General features: G+C 35.4%; 2 protein-coding genes across 2 annotated transcripts in view; one reads left to right on the top strand and one right to left on the bottom strand.

The window, feature by feature from the left end:
- Positions 1–267: 267 nt before the first annotated feature.
- LOC117118422 (replication factor C subunit 2-like) lies at positions 268–13,665 on the bottom strand. The gene is made up of 8 exons (XM_033263012.1): positions 13,473–13,665; positions 10,163–10,274; positions 9,167–9,273; positions 5,466–5,567; positions 4,254–4,512; positions 3,129–3,194; positions 2,266–2,460; positions 268–1,629 (listed from the first exon to the last, which is right to left on the bottom strand). Exons 1-8 carry the CDS (start codon positions 13,538–13,540, stop codon positions 1,528–1,530), a joined length of 1,011 nt encoding a protein of 336 aa, XP_033118903.1. The 5' UTR covers positions 13,541–13,665; the 3' UTR covers positions 268–1,527.
- Positions 13,666–14,295: 630 nt separating this feature from the next.
- The window catches only part of LOC117118424 (SEC14-like protein 2), a 21,385-nt gene continuing 19,215 nt past the window's right edge, over positions 14,296–16,465 (top strand). Inside the window, exon 1 of the mRNA XM_033263015.1 lies at positions 14,296–14,563. Coding sequence (XP_033118906.1) covers positions 14,510–14,563 — 54 coding nt within the window. The 5' untranslated portion in view covers positions 14,296–14,509. The remainder of the gene's footprint in view (positions 14,564–16,465) is intronic.

The raw sequence follows: 16,465 nt of genomic DNA, 5'->3' as shown, positions 1-16,465 counted from the left end.
TCATATATATGTATATATATATTCTGACCATGCATAGCTCATATCATAGAGAAGTTCTATTTTCTCTATGCTCATATCAGTTGAGTTGTATGAAAAAAGCGGGATTACCACCAATGAGTGGGTAGGATTAACAGGCAAGAAAGAACAGACAGTCCCTGTAATTAATATCATCATCGTCGTCGTCGTGTCGCCATCTTTATAATCATAATCGTTATTATTATCAGTATAGTACTATCACTCAAACAAAACTAGAGAATCAACATATACATCTTTTACATTTTTATTTCATTTAAATATAAATGCAAGAAAAAAGGTATTAATTATTGTCCCTAATAAACTCCCACATTTTCTCTACAACCCCAGTCACTATAACGCTGTCATCCCACAAATGGTCTGAAATTCGTAAACACATACTTATACAAATATTTAGGTGGTTTTTTTAGTCAAAATAAAAAAACAACACAATGTTTACCAATGATAATTTTACATTATTTTCATATACATTATTTCATGTAGTCAGTATGTTTTTAAAAATCCTTTGATTTCCTGTCCTTTAGTCTGTTTAGTTTCATTAAATGTGGTTCAAAGTTAAGTTTACCAAGCTAGCAATAATTCCCTGTGATTTGCTGATAATATATACTTTTAAAATGCTTTCACTACTATAAAATCTCACTTTATGCTTCACAGTAAAAGCATTACCACTCCACAGTGTGGTTTGTCTCAGAGAATTGAAAACTAAGAGTTTCAAACCAATCGAACTTGCTAAAAATCTGTTATCATGGTAACAAAAATTTACTACCAAGAGCGACAGCGTTGACAATGAAAAGAACATGAAGAACACATGTAAAAACAGAAGTCTTAACAGAGCTTCGAACCATCGAGGATGCTAAAATAGTAAGTGAATCGCCACTTAAATTCATGGGCGGCATGTATTTCCAAAATGTATTTTAAATAGGCCTAGTTGTAATGCGTTTCCCTTATACAGGTAAATAAGTATACAATAATGGTATGATTCAAACTCAGTACAGTATATGTTATGAAATACTACTACACTTTAGCATTTGTATTCAATTCTGAATTATTTCTGTGAAGAAAAAAGCCGGTAGTGAACATTCCCCTTCCCTAAAAACCTCTCCTAAACTTTAATAGTAATGGTAGAATATTTGTAGAGTGCTTTCCACAATAAAATCGCCTCAACACGCTGATGAAGTTTTAAAGAGCGAGTTGTTTAAGTCATGAGAAAACAAAGTTGGTGTCAAAGAACTTGAACACAAGAATCTGCTGTTGAACAGATACATCACCACATAATATAACAGTGGTATTAAAATTGTAGTAACCCTTGCGACAACATGTGAAATGGTTTCACCCCCATGACTAACTTCATCAAGAGTGCTTTTATTCTATTTTATGACTGTTATTTTGGTATTGATATCTGGCATAACGTGGCTAGCATTCTATAGAGTTCAAGAAGTGAGTTCACCCACTCTGTTATGTTATCATGTGTTCTTTTATTACAGTTCATGACTATCATGTTGGCATTGATATCTTGCATAACCTAGCCAGCATTCCAGAGAGTTGAAGAAGCGAGTTCATTCCCTCTGTTATCTTCATATTTGTGAATCCAATCTCCTGTATTGCAAAAAAACACAATAAAAAAAGATCATTATATATATCATTTTATTTTATCGCTATTCACCAGGCTACAGTTGCAATATATACATTGTAGGTACACTTCGTCCTAACCTCTCTTCCACATTACTCTTCAGTGGCTGTACCAGCGAATAAACCCCCAGTGTAATTAATAAGGTTTATATGCTACTCACTATACTGTAACAGGGGTGGTGAAAATGGGGAGGGGGGGGCAGGAGAGCTGTCCCGCCGGAAAGCAAAAACACAATTTTTAAAGTCAAATCAATAGAACATTTAGTCAAAGGAAAAAAATGTTACATGTTTGTTACATATTAATAGACTCTAAAATTGATTAAACAAGCCTTTGAAACCCCTAAATTATTGGTTTCGAGATTTTGAGCGACGCCCGGCCACGCCCACTAATGCTCTTGCCAGGGACACCGTCTCACACTCCTCATCCGGGACATCAGACTCCTTGTCAGGCAAATCCTAGCAGCAACCTCTGTACTTTAATATACTTTATATATATTTATAAATATATACTAAAAAATATCAAAGATATAAAAATTATTCAGTACATTGAAATTTTGGAAGATATTCACTAAGTAATGTGACTAAATTTAAGTCAAAACTAACCTTGATGAATTCCAGTTTAAGATACTCCGCCATATTGTGTGTTTTACAGACGCGAAAGATATTTCCGATGATGTCCTCAGACGCATAGCCCAGGTGGTAGAAATGTGCCATGATAGTGTAAGCCTGATCGATGTTGCCTGCAATGCAATGATCCAACATGTCCCGGATTGCAGCCGGATGAGGCTCATCACAAACCTAAAAATTAGGGGAAAAAATTAATTTTTTGTGGAGGTTGTTCTTTTAGATTGTAGTTTTTTTGTTTTTTTCTATGAAGTTGTTTTTGATAGATTAGTAATAAAATCAAAAACAACTTTGTAGTTTATTTTTTCATCTATGGAGTTGTTTTTTGATTGATAAATTTGGTAAATAGCAATATCTCAATCATTATTAAAACATTATAGGGCAGAAAACTGTATTTAAGATCTCCGATTTTATAAATCCCAGGAATTTCTACTGTATATAAATATGTAATATAGACAGTCACAAAATTAGAAATGCATTCAAGAAGTAATTGTAGATGATGACATAAAATATACTATAAAGGTGTGAAAAGTAAAAATGATAGTATACAAAGTGTGAAATAAGTTGTAGAAGAAAAAAAATCCCATGACAAAGAGTGTTTGCATAACAAACTACAATTAAAAGCCTCAATAATAAAACAGCAATATGAAATGTTATATACAATATTTACATACTGTATATAAAGATCATGTGTTGTTAACTGATGTAAAATTCAGCTTTTACATTCTACCAATATAATGCTGGTAAATGTATAAACATAAATAATTCACTATAAAGAGCCTCAATATATGCATTCATTTTTATAATAAATCTAAAAAATAGAGAAAAAGGACTGTACAAACCTTAAATACATTATCTGGGTCCACATGTCCAAAACCTGAGTGTGTTGACTGCAGATTGTTTAGTGCCTACAAAAATAAATGGGTACATTATAATAGAAATAAACTATATTATATATTTTTATGTGGAAGCGGTTGGCATGGCAGCTATGACTTGAACTCTAAAGCAGGGCACTCATTGTTCCCGATGGTCGTCGACCGACACAATTCTATGGAGAAAGCAAGGCCACAACGCGCACGCAACGGATCGTTAATTAATGATGATCCATTAAGACTGTAACCGACAATTAGCAGACAGTGTCGCGTCGTCTAGCACTCACAGAAGCGGAGTTAGATTTGTCGACCAGCGGTCATAAATGGCAGTGTGTGTACCAGCTTTAACCTTGTCGTCGCGAGTATTTTAACTATCTACCTAGGAGTTTAAATGGGTCCCCGAATACACTGGGAAAGGTAAAGACTTGTTGTGAGTGGGAGTTTGCACAGCTTGAAAAAAGTCTTAGGAGTGAAGGGTACTCTGCCTTGTACAGATTAAACTACCATTACTCCTACCTTTTTATGCTATAGTATTTGGAAAGACAAGTTAAGGTTGCATACTTTTCAAACAATTCAAAAAAAAATCTGGTTCCCGCAAACCCACACTCTGGGTATCTCTCTGCCCCTGAGGTCCCGTACCCCACAGTCCCGTAACCCTGTGGCTGCTATTCAAATTTATATTTGGCTAATTGATTCTATACTAAATTGGGCAAATTGCTAAATTTTGTTCTTGGGGAGCTTAAACACTCCTCCTGTACTGAAGGGGTCAAATATAGAAGGAACAAATCAGGGGTGGCACCAGCAGGGCGAGGGGGTTGGAGGGTAGAGGAGAGCTGGCCCCCCCTGTCGGGGAGAAAAAACACAATTCGTCGGTGAGAAGCTCGACCACGCCCACTTTGCTTTCGTCAGGGAAATCTGGCACTCTCCCCCCCCCCCACACACCGTCGGGCAAATCCTGGCGCCACCCCAGGAACAAATCCTTATTGGTTTTAACTGTGTGGAAATCTGGAACTTTAACACTTTTTTTAAATTTTATATAAATGTGAATGACATCATTATTATTATTAACAAGGCAAAGAGACAACTCTTCCCAACCTGCCGCATGTCACCCTGTGATGTGAAGATGATCGCCTCCAGCCCCTCATCTGTATATGTAACATTCTCCGCCTCACACACCTCTAACAGCCTACTGAGGACCTGTTCATCTGTCAACTTTGAGTAGCGAAGTACGGCACATCTTGACTGTATCGGCTCAATGATCTTGTCAGAAGTGTTGCAAGCTAGAGCGAAACGAGTTGTCTTGGAATAGATCTCCATGGTACGCCTAAGAGCCTGCTGTGCGCCATCGGTCATGCTGTGAAATAATACGCTGTGATTAAGGCCTAAACAGATTGGTGTAAAACAGTATATTCAATAAAAACAGAAAATCATTTCAGAAGCCATTAAGGCTGAGCAGGGCTGAAGCTGTCTCCAATTTTGGAGCCTGAAGCACATGAAAGTGTGATGCTTCCTATGGGATTTGTGTTACTGTATAAACAGTTACCATAAAACTCAAATAGAAGCCCTGGGCCTCTTTTTTTTAGGACTGTTGGACTGTCAAAATGAATACTAAACAACATGTCTACTAGTATAAACATATTTCAACCAAGAAAACCTGTTAAAAAACAAGAAAACAATTTTTTTTTTAAATTACAGGAAAGTATTTTTATCCAATCACAACATCAGAGATAACAGTCTGTATCATGGAATGTATTAATCAGGATTAAATGACTTAAACTACTGAATTAACAAAGTGTGTTTTTCTTTGAAATTTATTTACAGTATAATAGCCCTACAGCAAAATCTCGAAAAGAAGCCAGACTATCTTGAATAGAAGCTTAGCCCATGGGCTTCTTCTTGAGGAGGGCTTCTTTTTGAGGTTATTTTTCAAACTAAAGAGGGGGCTTCATTTCGAGAAAGGCTTCTTCTTGAGATTAGTCCATAGGTCTGCTATTCACGTTTTTATGGTATGAAAACAGCAAAATTAAACTTGTTTCGGACTGTATCTTACTTTACACTTTTAAATTAGCTAATTCTCTTTTTTATAATTATTTAATTTTTCAAAGTTCTACAGTACATGTTTTCTTAATTCTTATTATTTTTTTCTATTGTATGTTGGATCAGTGAAATGTCATTAATTATAAATATAACAAACGAAATAACAAAGTTGAATAAAACTTACCACAGAATCAAATAATAATTATAAATTAAATTTTAATACACTAAGTAGAATAAGATGATACTGGTGATTATCATAAGAGATCTTACCTATCTGCTTCATCCAGAATTACAATTTTCTGTCTTCCAACAGGTAAAGTCACTTTCTTCTGTGCGAACATTTTAATCTTGTTTCTTACAACGTCAATACCCCTGAAATAATTGCAAAAACAGAAGAATGTATAATATCTCCTTATAGCAATCTGATTTAATATTAACTAAAATGATAAAATTTATGACAATATTTAAGATATATCAATTTGTGGTGGATAATTATTTAACTGCAGCTAGTATTTTTATATCGGTATTTTAATACTTAGTACAAAATTTACATTCTGAAGAACTATATAGGATTAGTTCCTATTTCTTTCACATTACAAGGTTGTTATTCTAGCATTTTTAAATTGTTTGTTTTATTTTATTCGGTTTCAACATTAATACAAGGATGCAATTGGTCTAGTGATAAAGACACAAGTCCTACAACCACATATCTACAATGTCTGTAAGAATGCCAGTCAATTACAGCAAATGCCAGTTCAAGCGGATGCATTTAGTGCGAACAATAACAAGGGCGACTTATCGTCGCCCTATTCTTGTATTTGTTTTATTTATTTATTTATTCTGGTTTATTCACATCGAAACATATTTCGTGGCAACACAAAGGCTGAATTGAGAAATATTAACAAAATTCGACATAAAAAACAATTATAAACTAATTAAAACGATTGAACTCAACAACAAATGAAAATATTTAAAAAACAAATTGGCTAAATTTGAATTACATATCTAAAATATTCGAATGCATAACATCTAAAACAGGTTAACAACATCAATAAAAATTAATAAGGCCTAAATTTGATATTACACTAGAATTAATTAAAATTTTATTTACAATTATTTAAATCAGATAATACACTAGAATTAAATAAAAAAAAAAAACAAGTCAACAACATCCCAATAAAAATTAATAAGGCACTAAATTTGATATTACACTGGAATTAACATTGTATTTACAATTATTTAAATTAGATAATACACTAAAATTATTTAAAATTTTATTTACAATTATTTAAATCAGATAATAATCACTTAAAACAAACAAGCACCAATACATTCATTTCAATCGTAACAAAGCACATTTGTAAAAAAGACAGATTATGGCAATAAAAGGCAACCTCTCACTTATTTAACAGTTTACAAATTGATGGAAAGGTTGACTTCTTCTCAGTGACCTCTTACTTAGTTCACCCCTCCGTTTTCTAATTGAATTTGGCACAATATCATTAAGCGTTTTGGCAAATTTCATTAGAAGTTTTTCTCTTCTCTCATCTAATTGTGTCAAATTTAGGGCTTGTAACGCAGTAGGATATGAAACATAGTTCTGGCCAAAAATTACTTTTAAGGCTCTTTTTTGTATCATCTCTAATTCATATATTTGGTTAGTAGTTAAGGATGTATGCCATACTGGGCGAGCATATTCCGTTATAGGCCTGATAAATGAAGTATAAATATGTCTAAGTTGGTTTATAGACATACCAAATTTTTTAAGGCGTATTAACATGTATAATCGTTTACCTGATTTACACAACACTTCGTTAATATGGGCATCCCACTTTAGATTATTGCTCAAAACCACCCCCAATAGTTTTATTTGATTAACTTCACTTACGATATTACTATTAATACTTAAGATTGGGAAATTAGGTTCGGTTTTATTGAAGGATACATGCATACATTTACTTTTTTCTGGATGAATTGACATTTTATTTTCAGATGACCAACGCGCGAGCTCATTTAACTGATTTTGTAGACTAGGTGCTTCATTTTTCTTATATACCTCACATAAGGTTAAATCGTCCACGTATTTCCAGCGGTTATTATAACCGCTGAGAGAGTCATTAACTAAAACTTGAAAGATGATTGGACCCAATTTTGTACCTTGCGGTACGCCACAGGTTATTCCTTGCCATTCAGAGAAACCGCCGTTATATGAAACACGTTGTTTCCTTTCCGAAAGAAAATCACATATCCATGGGATTAATTCACGTGGTGCTCCAATATCAATCAGTTTGTTCACAGCAATTGTGTGGTCTATTAAATCGAATGCTTTTTTATAATCAATCGCTATCAGAGTAGCAATATTGTTTGGCAAGTCCAAACCACTATGGATGAAATGCATTAAGCTAGTAAGGTAATGGTTTACAGAGGAATTTTTGCGATTTCCAAATTGTCTTTCGTCAATAAATGGGGTAATCATTTATTGACGAAATGTAAGTAGCACTTTTGTTTGTTTTAAATGCAAAAATGCGCTGCGCACTGAAGTTCTTGAAATGTTTTTGATACTTTTGATAATTATTCCATGTTTCAATTACAGTCTTGGTAAATCTAACTACCAGATGGCTGCTAACAAGCACTTAGGCCTATATTTTAACTTTATGATTTTAAAACTATTGAATTGCGCATGTTTCATTCGTTTTTGTCTCCAGTTGGGGTGTTGTATTTAAAAAAGCAAATTGTAATTGAATTATGTTGTAATTGTATTTGTAGGCCCTCAATTTATGATTCATATTTGTAGATGGGAGTAACTGTAATTGCAATTCAACATAGAAATTAAAATTATATTTACATATCTAGGTGTCAGAAGGTGCACAAATCATTGGTGTAGTAGTGCGAGCAGTGTGACAAGACTATCAACACTACAGTAATTTTTTTCTCATAGGGAACATTCTTACTTGGCAGGTGAACCACCTACTACCAAAGCACGTCGAAATATTATTGCAGAACAGATCGCATAACAGAAATGGACCATAAAATGGGAAAGTGGAGAAAACAATATAAAGAACCTTCGGGTTCCCACAGAGATCCCACCAGGCTTTAATTTCCCTCGAAAGAGTTGGTGCAGATTGAACAGACTGATTACTGGCCATGGTCGCACAGCACACATGCTACATAAGTGGAACATGAAGCCAACACCTGCTTGTGATTGTGGGGCTAGTAACCAGACAGCGAAACACATTGTGGAAGAGTGCTTAAGGAGAAAACTCAATGGTGGAATTGCCCGTCTAGCAAAATGTGACCTTGTAGCGAGACAGTGGTTATTGGACCTGGATGCTGATGTATGATTTGCAATGCACACACGAGAAGAAGTACTGTACAGTAATAATGTCAATTTTCCCCACTATTCACCATTTGCCTATAGTTCAAAACCCACTTTCTTAAAAACCGAAAGGTCCACTGATTAATCTCAGATACGATAGTATAATACATATTCCAAGTAACGAAATGCACGCCATCGTGTCGGGATTTGAATCCAGACACGATGGCATGCATTTCGATAATTGGAGTATGTATTATATTGTCTTATCCACTTTTTAAAAGTGAGTGGAATAAATAACAACTATGAATGACTAAGAAAGATTAAGATAAATCATTATTTGTAAGAATGCAGGTATGTTTAATTTTAAATTGTTAACCTAAAAATCAATAAAATATAGGCCAGAACCCACCAGGGCTTTTCCCTTGGCTCCCAGGCAAAGCTTGAGCCTCAGCTGAATGCAAATTGTTAGTTCAAAATAGAACATATTTAAGTAATTCGTACATAACTCGCACAGGCTGTTGTTCGCATACGTGGTTCTTTTTTCCGCTTGAACTAGCATCCGCTCAAAGTAAATTCCGCTTGAATCCGCTCGAAATGGCATTTGCTCGAAGTGGCATCTGCTCAAATTGACTGGTCCCGTCTGTAATACACTCACCTATCATTGGACGCATTTAACTCCAGAACACCTTCCTTGTAAGCAGAACCTAACAACTTCCTGGCTAAACACAGGATGCTTGTAGTTTTTCCAGTTCCTGGTGGACCCTTGATAAAGCATAGAAAGTAGTAAAATTGTTAATTACCTTCGCCAAGGAGGTTATACATTCAATGTTGTCTGTCAGGCTGCCATTTTTCCTGTCTGTCTGTTTACAAGATTATGCAAAAACTAATGAATGGATCATCATAAAATTTAGTGGAATGGTACATAATAATCAAAGAAAGACACCATTTAATTTTCGGAGGAAAGGTTAAAGGACAAAATTAAATTATTGACCCTAGAGCATAAAAAGAAATAAGGGAATTTCCCTTCGTATTAAAGGCAGCACTTAAGAAAATAATGAAACTGAATGCAATCGGCAATTCCATTATTTTCTTGAGGGTACATGTGATATGCTGCAGTTTCTCCCATCATATATGGCCTGCTTATTGTTGGTATTCAGGTGCAGGGCAGAGGTATACATCCTATGGAGTGACTGCTGTAGTTGAGAATGTAGTAGTTAAAAACTAATAATCAATAATGTTAGATGGGTAACCCCTTTTAAAATATCGTCTAAAATTTAATGTAAACAAAATAGAAAAAAGCATATTGCTTTCTTGGACTCCATGAAAAAATACCATCGCATAAAGCTGGAAGCCTGTCAACAAGAGTCAGAACAGGATAAATAGTAAAACTGATAGTAGTGTAATAAAGAAAGCTTCTACCACACAAATAAATGAGGTCAATACAATATTTCCAACAAACCAAACCAAAAAAAAAAAAAAATACAAAAATGTATAATTCCCATTCACATCATCACACCCATAATAATTATTTGAAGAAGTAGAAATATCTTTTTTCTCAAAAATTTATTGGCCACTTGTCAAAAAAGAAAACAAATTGATAAGTTGAAGAACCATCAACCTACAACTTTTTGATGTGCAACAATCTACTTACTGCAATAATAATATTTGGAACATTTCCTTCACGTGAAAACACCTCCAATCGGCTTACTGTTTCCTGGTTACCCATGACATCCGATAATTCAATTGGTCGATATTTCTCAACCCTGGTAGATAGAAAGTGCAAACAAAATGGAAGAAGATTACAGAATATTTTTAGTTATTACTTTGTTTCTTCATAGAAGCTTTAAAAGGGGGAAATTAACTAAGTTAAACTTAGTAAGGTTAACTATTTAATTTGGAATCCCACATATATTACCAACCGCGGGCAGTGCATTTTTACCCGCACTTTGCCAGGTACTGTAGGTGGGCTCCAGGTTGCACATCCACCAATACTCAGGCGGACTGTGCAAAAAGAGCCAGCAGTCAAGATTCTCACCCGAAAGAATGTAAAGTAGTAGTAGGCCTATTCATATTTCTATTAGTGTTGAATAATTGTACGTGTTATATAATCATTGGGTAATTGTTTATATGGCCGGATGTGAAACCGTATTAGCGCCACCTGGCCTATAGTTGGCTTTCCTTGGGGACAGGATGTAAGTAAAACATGTTGCTTGCTTTTCCTAGTCTTTTATTCATTACTTTTTATAGGTCAACAATACACATCACATAGGCCTAGGCCTATTTAGGCCTATAAAAATATAATAATACGCCTTTTCCACAAATTGGTAGACATCTTGAAGTGATGATAAACAACCAACGTCAGTGGTGCGTAACCAACAGAAATAAGATAAGCTTTGAAGCTAAATTCCTGTCCTCATGTTATCTAAAAATTCATAAGTCCATAACGAAGGGTCGCATCACATTAATTTTTTCTGAAAAATGTTCTCAAAAGACTGGGCGGTCTCTTTAGGGACAGACCACGGTGTTGCCTATTTTTAGCCGCATCTGTGGAACATGCGAGTCTACACTCTGTGAATTAACGACCCGATCAGTCCACTGGGTGGGTCTCTTTAGGGACGAACCGCTGTGTTAGCGAGCTGTTTATTTTTAGCGACAGTAAACAAGTTTAAAGAATGGGCTTTACATTTTCAACTTTACGGCGATTCCAATGTCTGATCTAATCAAGTTCATGTTCATAACTGGTTGCCATTTTGGTTTACTGCCGTTTTGACTTATTGCCATTTTGGTTTATTGCCGTTTTGACCAGCATTCCTTTTCATACATCGCATCGTGGCCGAACTAGGCCTAGCCTATGCTAGTTCGCTGCCAGAAGAAAGGTCCTACACCCTAGAATAGGTACCTGCAAGTTACGTTGACACGTCCACTTTTGCTGTCGGTGTAAATTTGTGACTCGAGCCAGCAGCGGCCCAGCATAGCTGTTAGTAATTAATTCGTAAAATTACGGTTTTGATTGGTTACTGCTGAAGTTTTGACCTGAAAATGTCAAGCGGAAGTTATTCTACAGCTTTGTTATTTTTCCATTTTATTTGTCTGACGTTATATCGAGGTTTGCAACATTCGAAAATGCGTCCATTATTTTGATAATAAGGTCCATAATTAGTATGTTATATTGCATCATTTGACCAAGATTTAGAAAAATTGGTGCATGGGAAGTGCAATTTGGCCATGGGCTTCCAACTCCATTTTGTAGTCACTTCGTGGTGTTATTCTGTGTAGTGTTAGCTGTGTGAGCGCTGACCACGGATCGAATAAAAAATACCTAGTATTTTTACACCAAATATATTATAAATAGTAGATATAGCATGTAATATTAGTACATTATATACTATTTGTTACTTGTAATTATGCTCTTGTTTCTAAATACAGTATGTTGATTATAGTGATTTTTGATAATTTTAAGTTCATTCAAAAAATCAGCCTATGAACATTATTAGCTTGGGTGATCATTTTGTAATTTGGCCAATCAGAGCGTGCGGTGGTACCTAGGCTGGTAGATTAATGTTTTTTTTTCTTCCCCCACCCGCTCCAGATCTGATTAATGAAGATACAGATACAGATCTTTTATTGTCATAAAAATACAAGGTACAATTAGTGCTAAATCAGTAAAAAAATCAAAGTATATAAGAAAAGTGCTCTCCAACAATATGCTGGTTGTTTGGGGGGGGGGGCACTTTTGAAAACAGAATCAGCTCAATACCCCCTCAGCCAAACTTAACAGATGTTCAAACAGAACAATGTCAGAAATACACGCATGTCCCACAGGCACACGTTTACGTACAGTCGCGCTGTGCTGTTGCGCCAGGAGCCGTCGTTCAGTGCCCCTCCAAATGTGAGAGGCAGATACCAGGAAACAATCTCCTGCTCTTTTTCGAATAGTAGGCCTAGTATGTGGGACCAAGTTCAACGTCTCTTCTGAAAGGCAATGTGCCATGTATTTCACAGGGAGAGATGCTGCTGATGGAATAGAACCTGGGCTCTATTTCCATCTATGGTTTAAGTGCTTACTTAACCAATTATTGCTTGCTATGCAGCACGGTTTTCCCTTTTTATCCATAGTGATATATTAGGCCTACTAATACCAAACAAGTTTATAAAACTAGTGGTGGTAACAGGGGCAATGCCTGGACCTTAATGTCCCAGTCGCATTTGCTTTAACCCACAATAGACAGGGATCAAATATTCGGTCCCCCTCCCCACCCATCCGGTCCCCCTCCCCTTTCCACACCCATTCAATCCTTGATGCCAACTTATGTCATCTAACCTGAAAATGAGCAAATGTTAATTAATTAGATTCATGAAGGCTATTGGCAAACAATATTCCAATTATTTGTCAATAGTATTATGTCTGTCTCTTTTACACGTCTAGATGTGTATAAGAGACAGCATTCACTCTCTGTCAGCAACCCAAATTCTCCACTTGCTAGGTTTATGAAAGGAACATATCTCAGATACCCAGCAGTGAGAAGGAATAAATATATACTTCAGATCTAAGGTTAGCAGAAAATTTTAACATATTTTGTCACATTTTTCTTTTTACTAACATTAAAATGCCTATTCTGACATTTTAATTAAATTAATTAAATTAAAAATCATAGAAAATCAGTGGGTTGATGGATATTCACAACTTTTATACCATTTACATTAAATTGCATTTAATTTTCTACATTTTTTGATGAATAAGTCAATCTCAGATCTGTTTCATAAAGTTTGAATTTTCTTGTCAGGTACCTACCTAGGCCCTAGGCTAGAGAGGGGAGGCCCTACTATACTAACTGCCTAGGCCTAAGGCTACCTAGGCCTAGTAAGTTAGCTTAGCTAGGCATATGAAAACTAGGCCTCTAGGTTTCTAGGCCTAGGCCCCCAGTAGGCCCTGGCTAGACTTTCATCAATGGTTCATTTACCATGGCACGTGTAAACTTGATTTTCTTGGTTTCTTGGAGGTACCTTCTTCACTTGCCTGTGTAGTCATTGTAGACAGCCTATCAATGAATCTTTACGTAATGTACTTTAATATTATTTACAAAAAATTAAAATGCAAAACAAGAACCTCATTTGCAAAACTTCGCGCGGTTTTTGCAATCAAAAAGCTGGACAACAGAGTATAACAAGCTCAGATAATTGAGGGCGTTGTGCATTCTGACTTCCGTTTCGTTAAATAGATTTCAGCCCACACATAATGTTTTAATTAGCAATTAAATTAGCCACAAGACAGCGTTTTGTCATTTATAATTTTACTTTTTGATATCCTGTTAATGTATGTTGTTTTTCTTTGCATAATACGTAAATAATTAACTATTGTATTTGCAAGTCTCACTCTTTTTGTAATGCGGGAACTACTTTATAGCGCACACTCAACAAGCTGAAACTTTTAAATATTAGACTCATTTCTACAGACATTTTGTCGCCTATGTTTATGTGGAAGGGCGTCCTCAAGCGCATGGGAAGATTTTTCTGTATGAATGGTAAATTGAACCTGCTGTATTCAGTTTATAACCTTTTTGTCTTACATTAATCCACAAATTCTATGAATTACATGTTCAGCTGTAAATATAAAACGTTTAATACATGAATGTGCATGAACTTATTTGGTGGTTACCTTAAAAATCACTATAGAATAGTAGGTAAATCCCTATAACATAATGGTGTGTTCCAAGAAAACCAGGTACCTCGCACCCCGGGTTTCATTGTTTTTATCTTAATATTTATCTAATATTTATGTTATTATCATTGTGGTACACTGCGTAATAAGTAGTCGTGCACATGTGTGTTAGAAAGTTCCGGATTTCATGTTTCGTCGATAAACCTCCATCCATTAAAAAGCATATCGTCCAGATGTGCTTTTGAAAGCTTGAAGGTATTACAGTATTAATTTAAGGTGCTGAATAAAAACATTCCTTCTGTTATTTTGTTATCCCGTCCCTTAAAAACTCAAGCAAAGATGAGTGGCAGACTAGGAGATCTGAACGAGAAGCAGAACCAGCGGTTGCAACAGGTAAACTTATTTAATATATTAGCTATCTGAGGCAAAGCTAAGCCGTACATTTTTGTTATGACATCCAGTTTTTGGTCTTCTGTTCATCTCATCATGAACGGAGGTCGTTCTCCTTCCGTCCGATTGTTTTGTTAGCATTTTCAGGATGCTTGGTTTGGGTGGTTTGGCAGTTATTATTTTTGGCTTATTTATCCAACTGATAATAATTAATTTTTTGGTTTTTTTTTTTTTCTTTTCTCTGTTTATTCATTCTTATTTAGGATGATAGCAGTATATTATTATTTAGTTTTACAACATGCTACTCTGCCTTATTATTATATTAGAGCGGCTAAGGTTGAATTTCAGGTAGAATCGTGCACTTCTGGAAGAAAGCATGAAACTTCCCACAGTGATATAACTATGACACCTAAAGATCATTTTAAAAAAAATAGACCCAAAAAATAACGCCTCCTAATGGCCACCATCTTGAAATCCAATATGGCCGCCAAAATATGATTTTAGCCAATATATTCATATCTACAGCACATGTCATTGCCAAATGAAGATCATTACCCAAGTTTTCAATATCAGGGAGTGTCATGCAATCATCAGAAATTATGTCAGATGGCGCTGCCATATTGGATTTCAAGATGGCTGCCAAATTATTGCTATTTTTGTCAATATTCATATCTACAGTACCTAGCACTGTCAATCAAAGACTGTTACCCATGTTTTCGATATCAAGGACTATCATGCAGCCATTAGAGATTATGTCAGAATGCCACCATTGAATTTAAAGATTGCTGCCATACTATTTGAAGATGGCTGCCAAGTTAATTATTGATAATTGTAAATATCGTCATATCCACAACCCCTAGCACTGTCAAAGATCTCTACTCATGTTTTCGATATCCGGGAGTATCATGCAGATATCAGAAATTATGTCAGAAGGCTGCCATTATTGAATTCAAGATGGCTGCCATATAGGATATCAAGATGGCGGCCAAAATTTATTCTTTTTTCATATTTACATATGTAAACTACCAGCACTGTGAATCAAGATTGTGTATGTATAATTAGGGATATCATGCAATCATCAAACATCTCATAATCATAGTGAGACCTGCCTATGGCAGTGAAGTAACACCATTTAGAAAGAAGTCCGACAACTGCCACGTTGGATTTCGCTCGCACAGCTAACACTACACAGAATAACACCACGAAGTGACTACAAAATGGAGTTGGAAGCCCAGGGCCAAATTGCACTTTCCCATGCACCAATTTTTCTAAATCTATAAGAAAAATATAATTAATTTTTGTGTGTAGCACTCTGTTTATATAATTAAAAATGGTGAAAACAGAGCTTGAATAAAGTGATGCGAGTATCGTATCGGGAATAGCCTATCAAACAAAAAATAAGTTTCTTATCAACTGTTTGAAAATGTGCCCCTGGCGGCGGGAATTAAAATGTGATTTCTTGCTGTCAAGGTGCTTACATGCTGGCAATAAAGTTCACCTTCATTGCAAGTTGTATGCGTTGGACCGACTCAATTGGGGGTTTGATTAATTTTTTTCGCTTTCAATAGTATTATGTGCCTAAAGGCATGGTATCTTATTGTCTCATTGTTACAAATACTTGCTTTATATATGCATGGAGTAAAGAATATTCTTTAGTCCATGATGTATGACATCTTTTGTGTAATTTAAAACGGCTGCAATACTTAGAGGCCTACATGCTGGCAATAAAGTTCACCTTCATTGCAAGTTGTATGTGCTGGACTGACTCAACTGGGGGTTTGATTCATTTCTTTATATATACATACATATATATATATAAAATTTTTGATTTAACACCGAGGGCCGCACCCAAACTTTGATGTTTCCATTGAGCTTCCGAAATCCTTAAAGCACTGCTTTTACACC

This window comes from Anneissia japonica, unplaced genomic scaffold (genome assembly GCF_011630105.1).
Source record: "Anneissia japonica isolate Jap-2015-1 unplaced genomic scaffold, ASM1163010v1 scaffold695_len1296351_cov181, whole genome shotgun sequence".
Classification (NCBI taxonomy): domain Eukaryota; kingdom Metazoa; phylum Echinodermata; class Crinoidea; order Comatulida; family Comatulidae; genus Anneissia; species Anneissia japonica.
The sequence above is the reverse complement of the archived record's forward strand: the minus strand, read 5'-3'. Positions and strand labels throughout refer to the sequence as shown.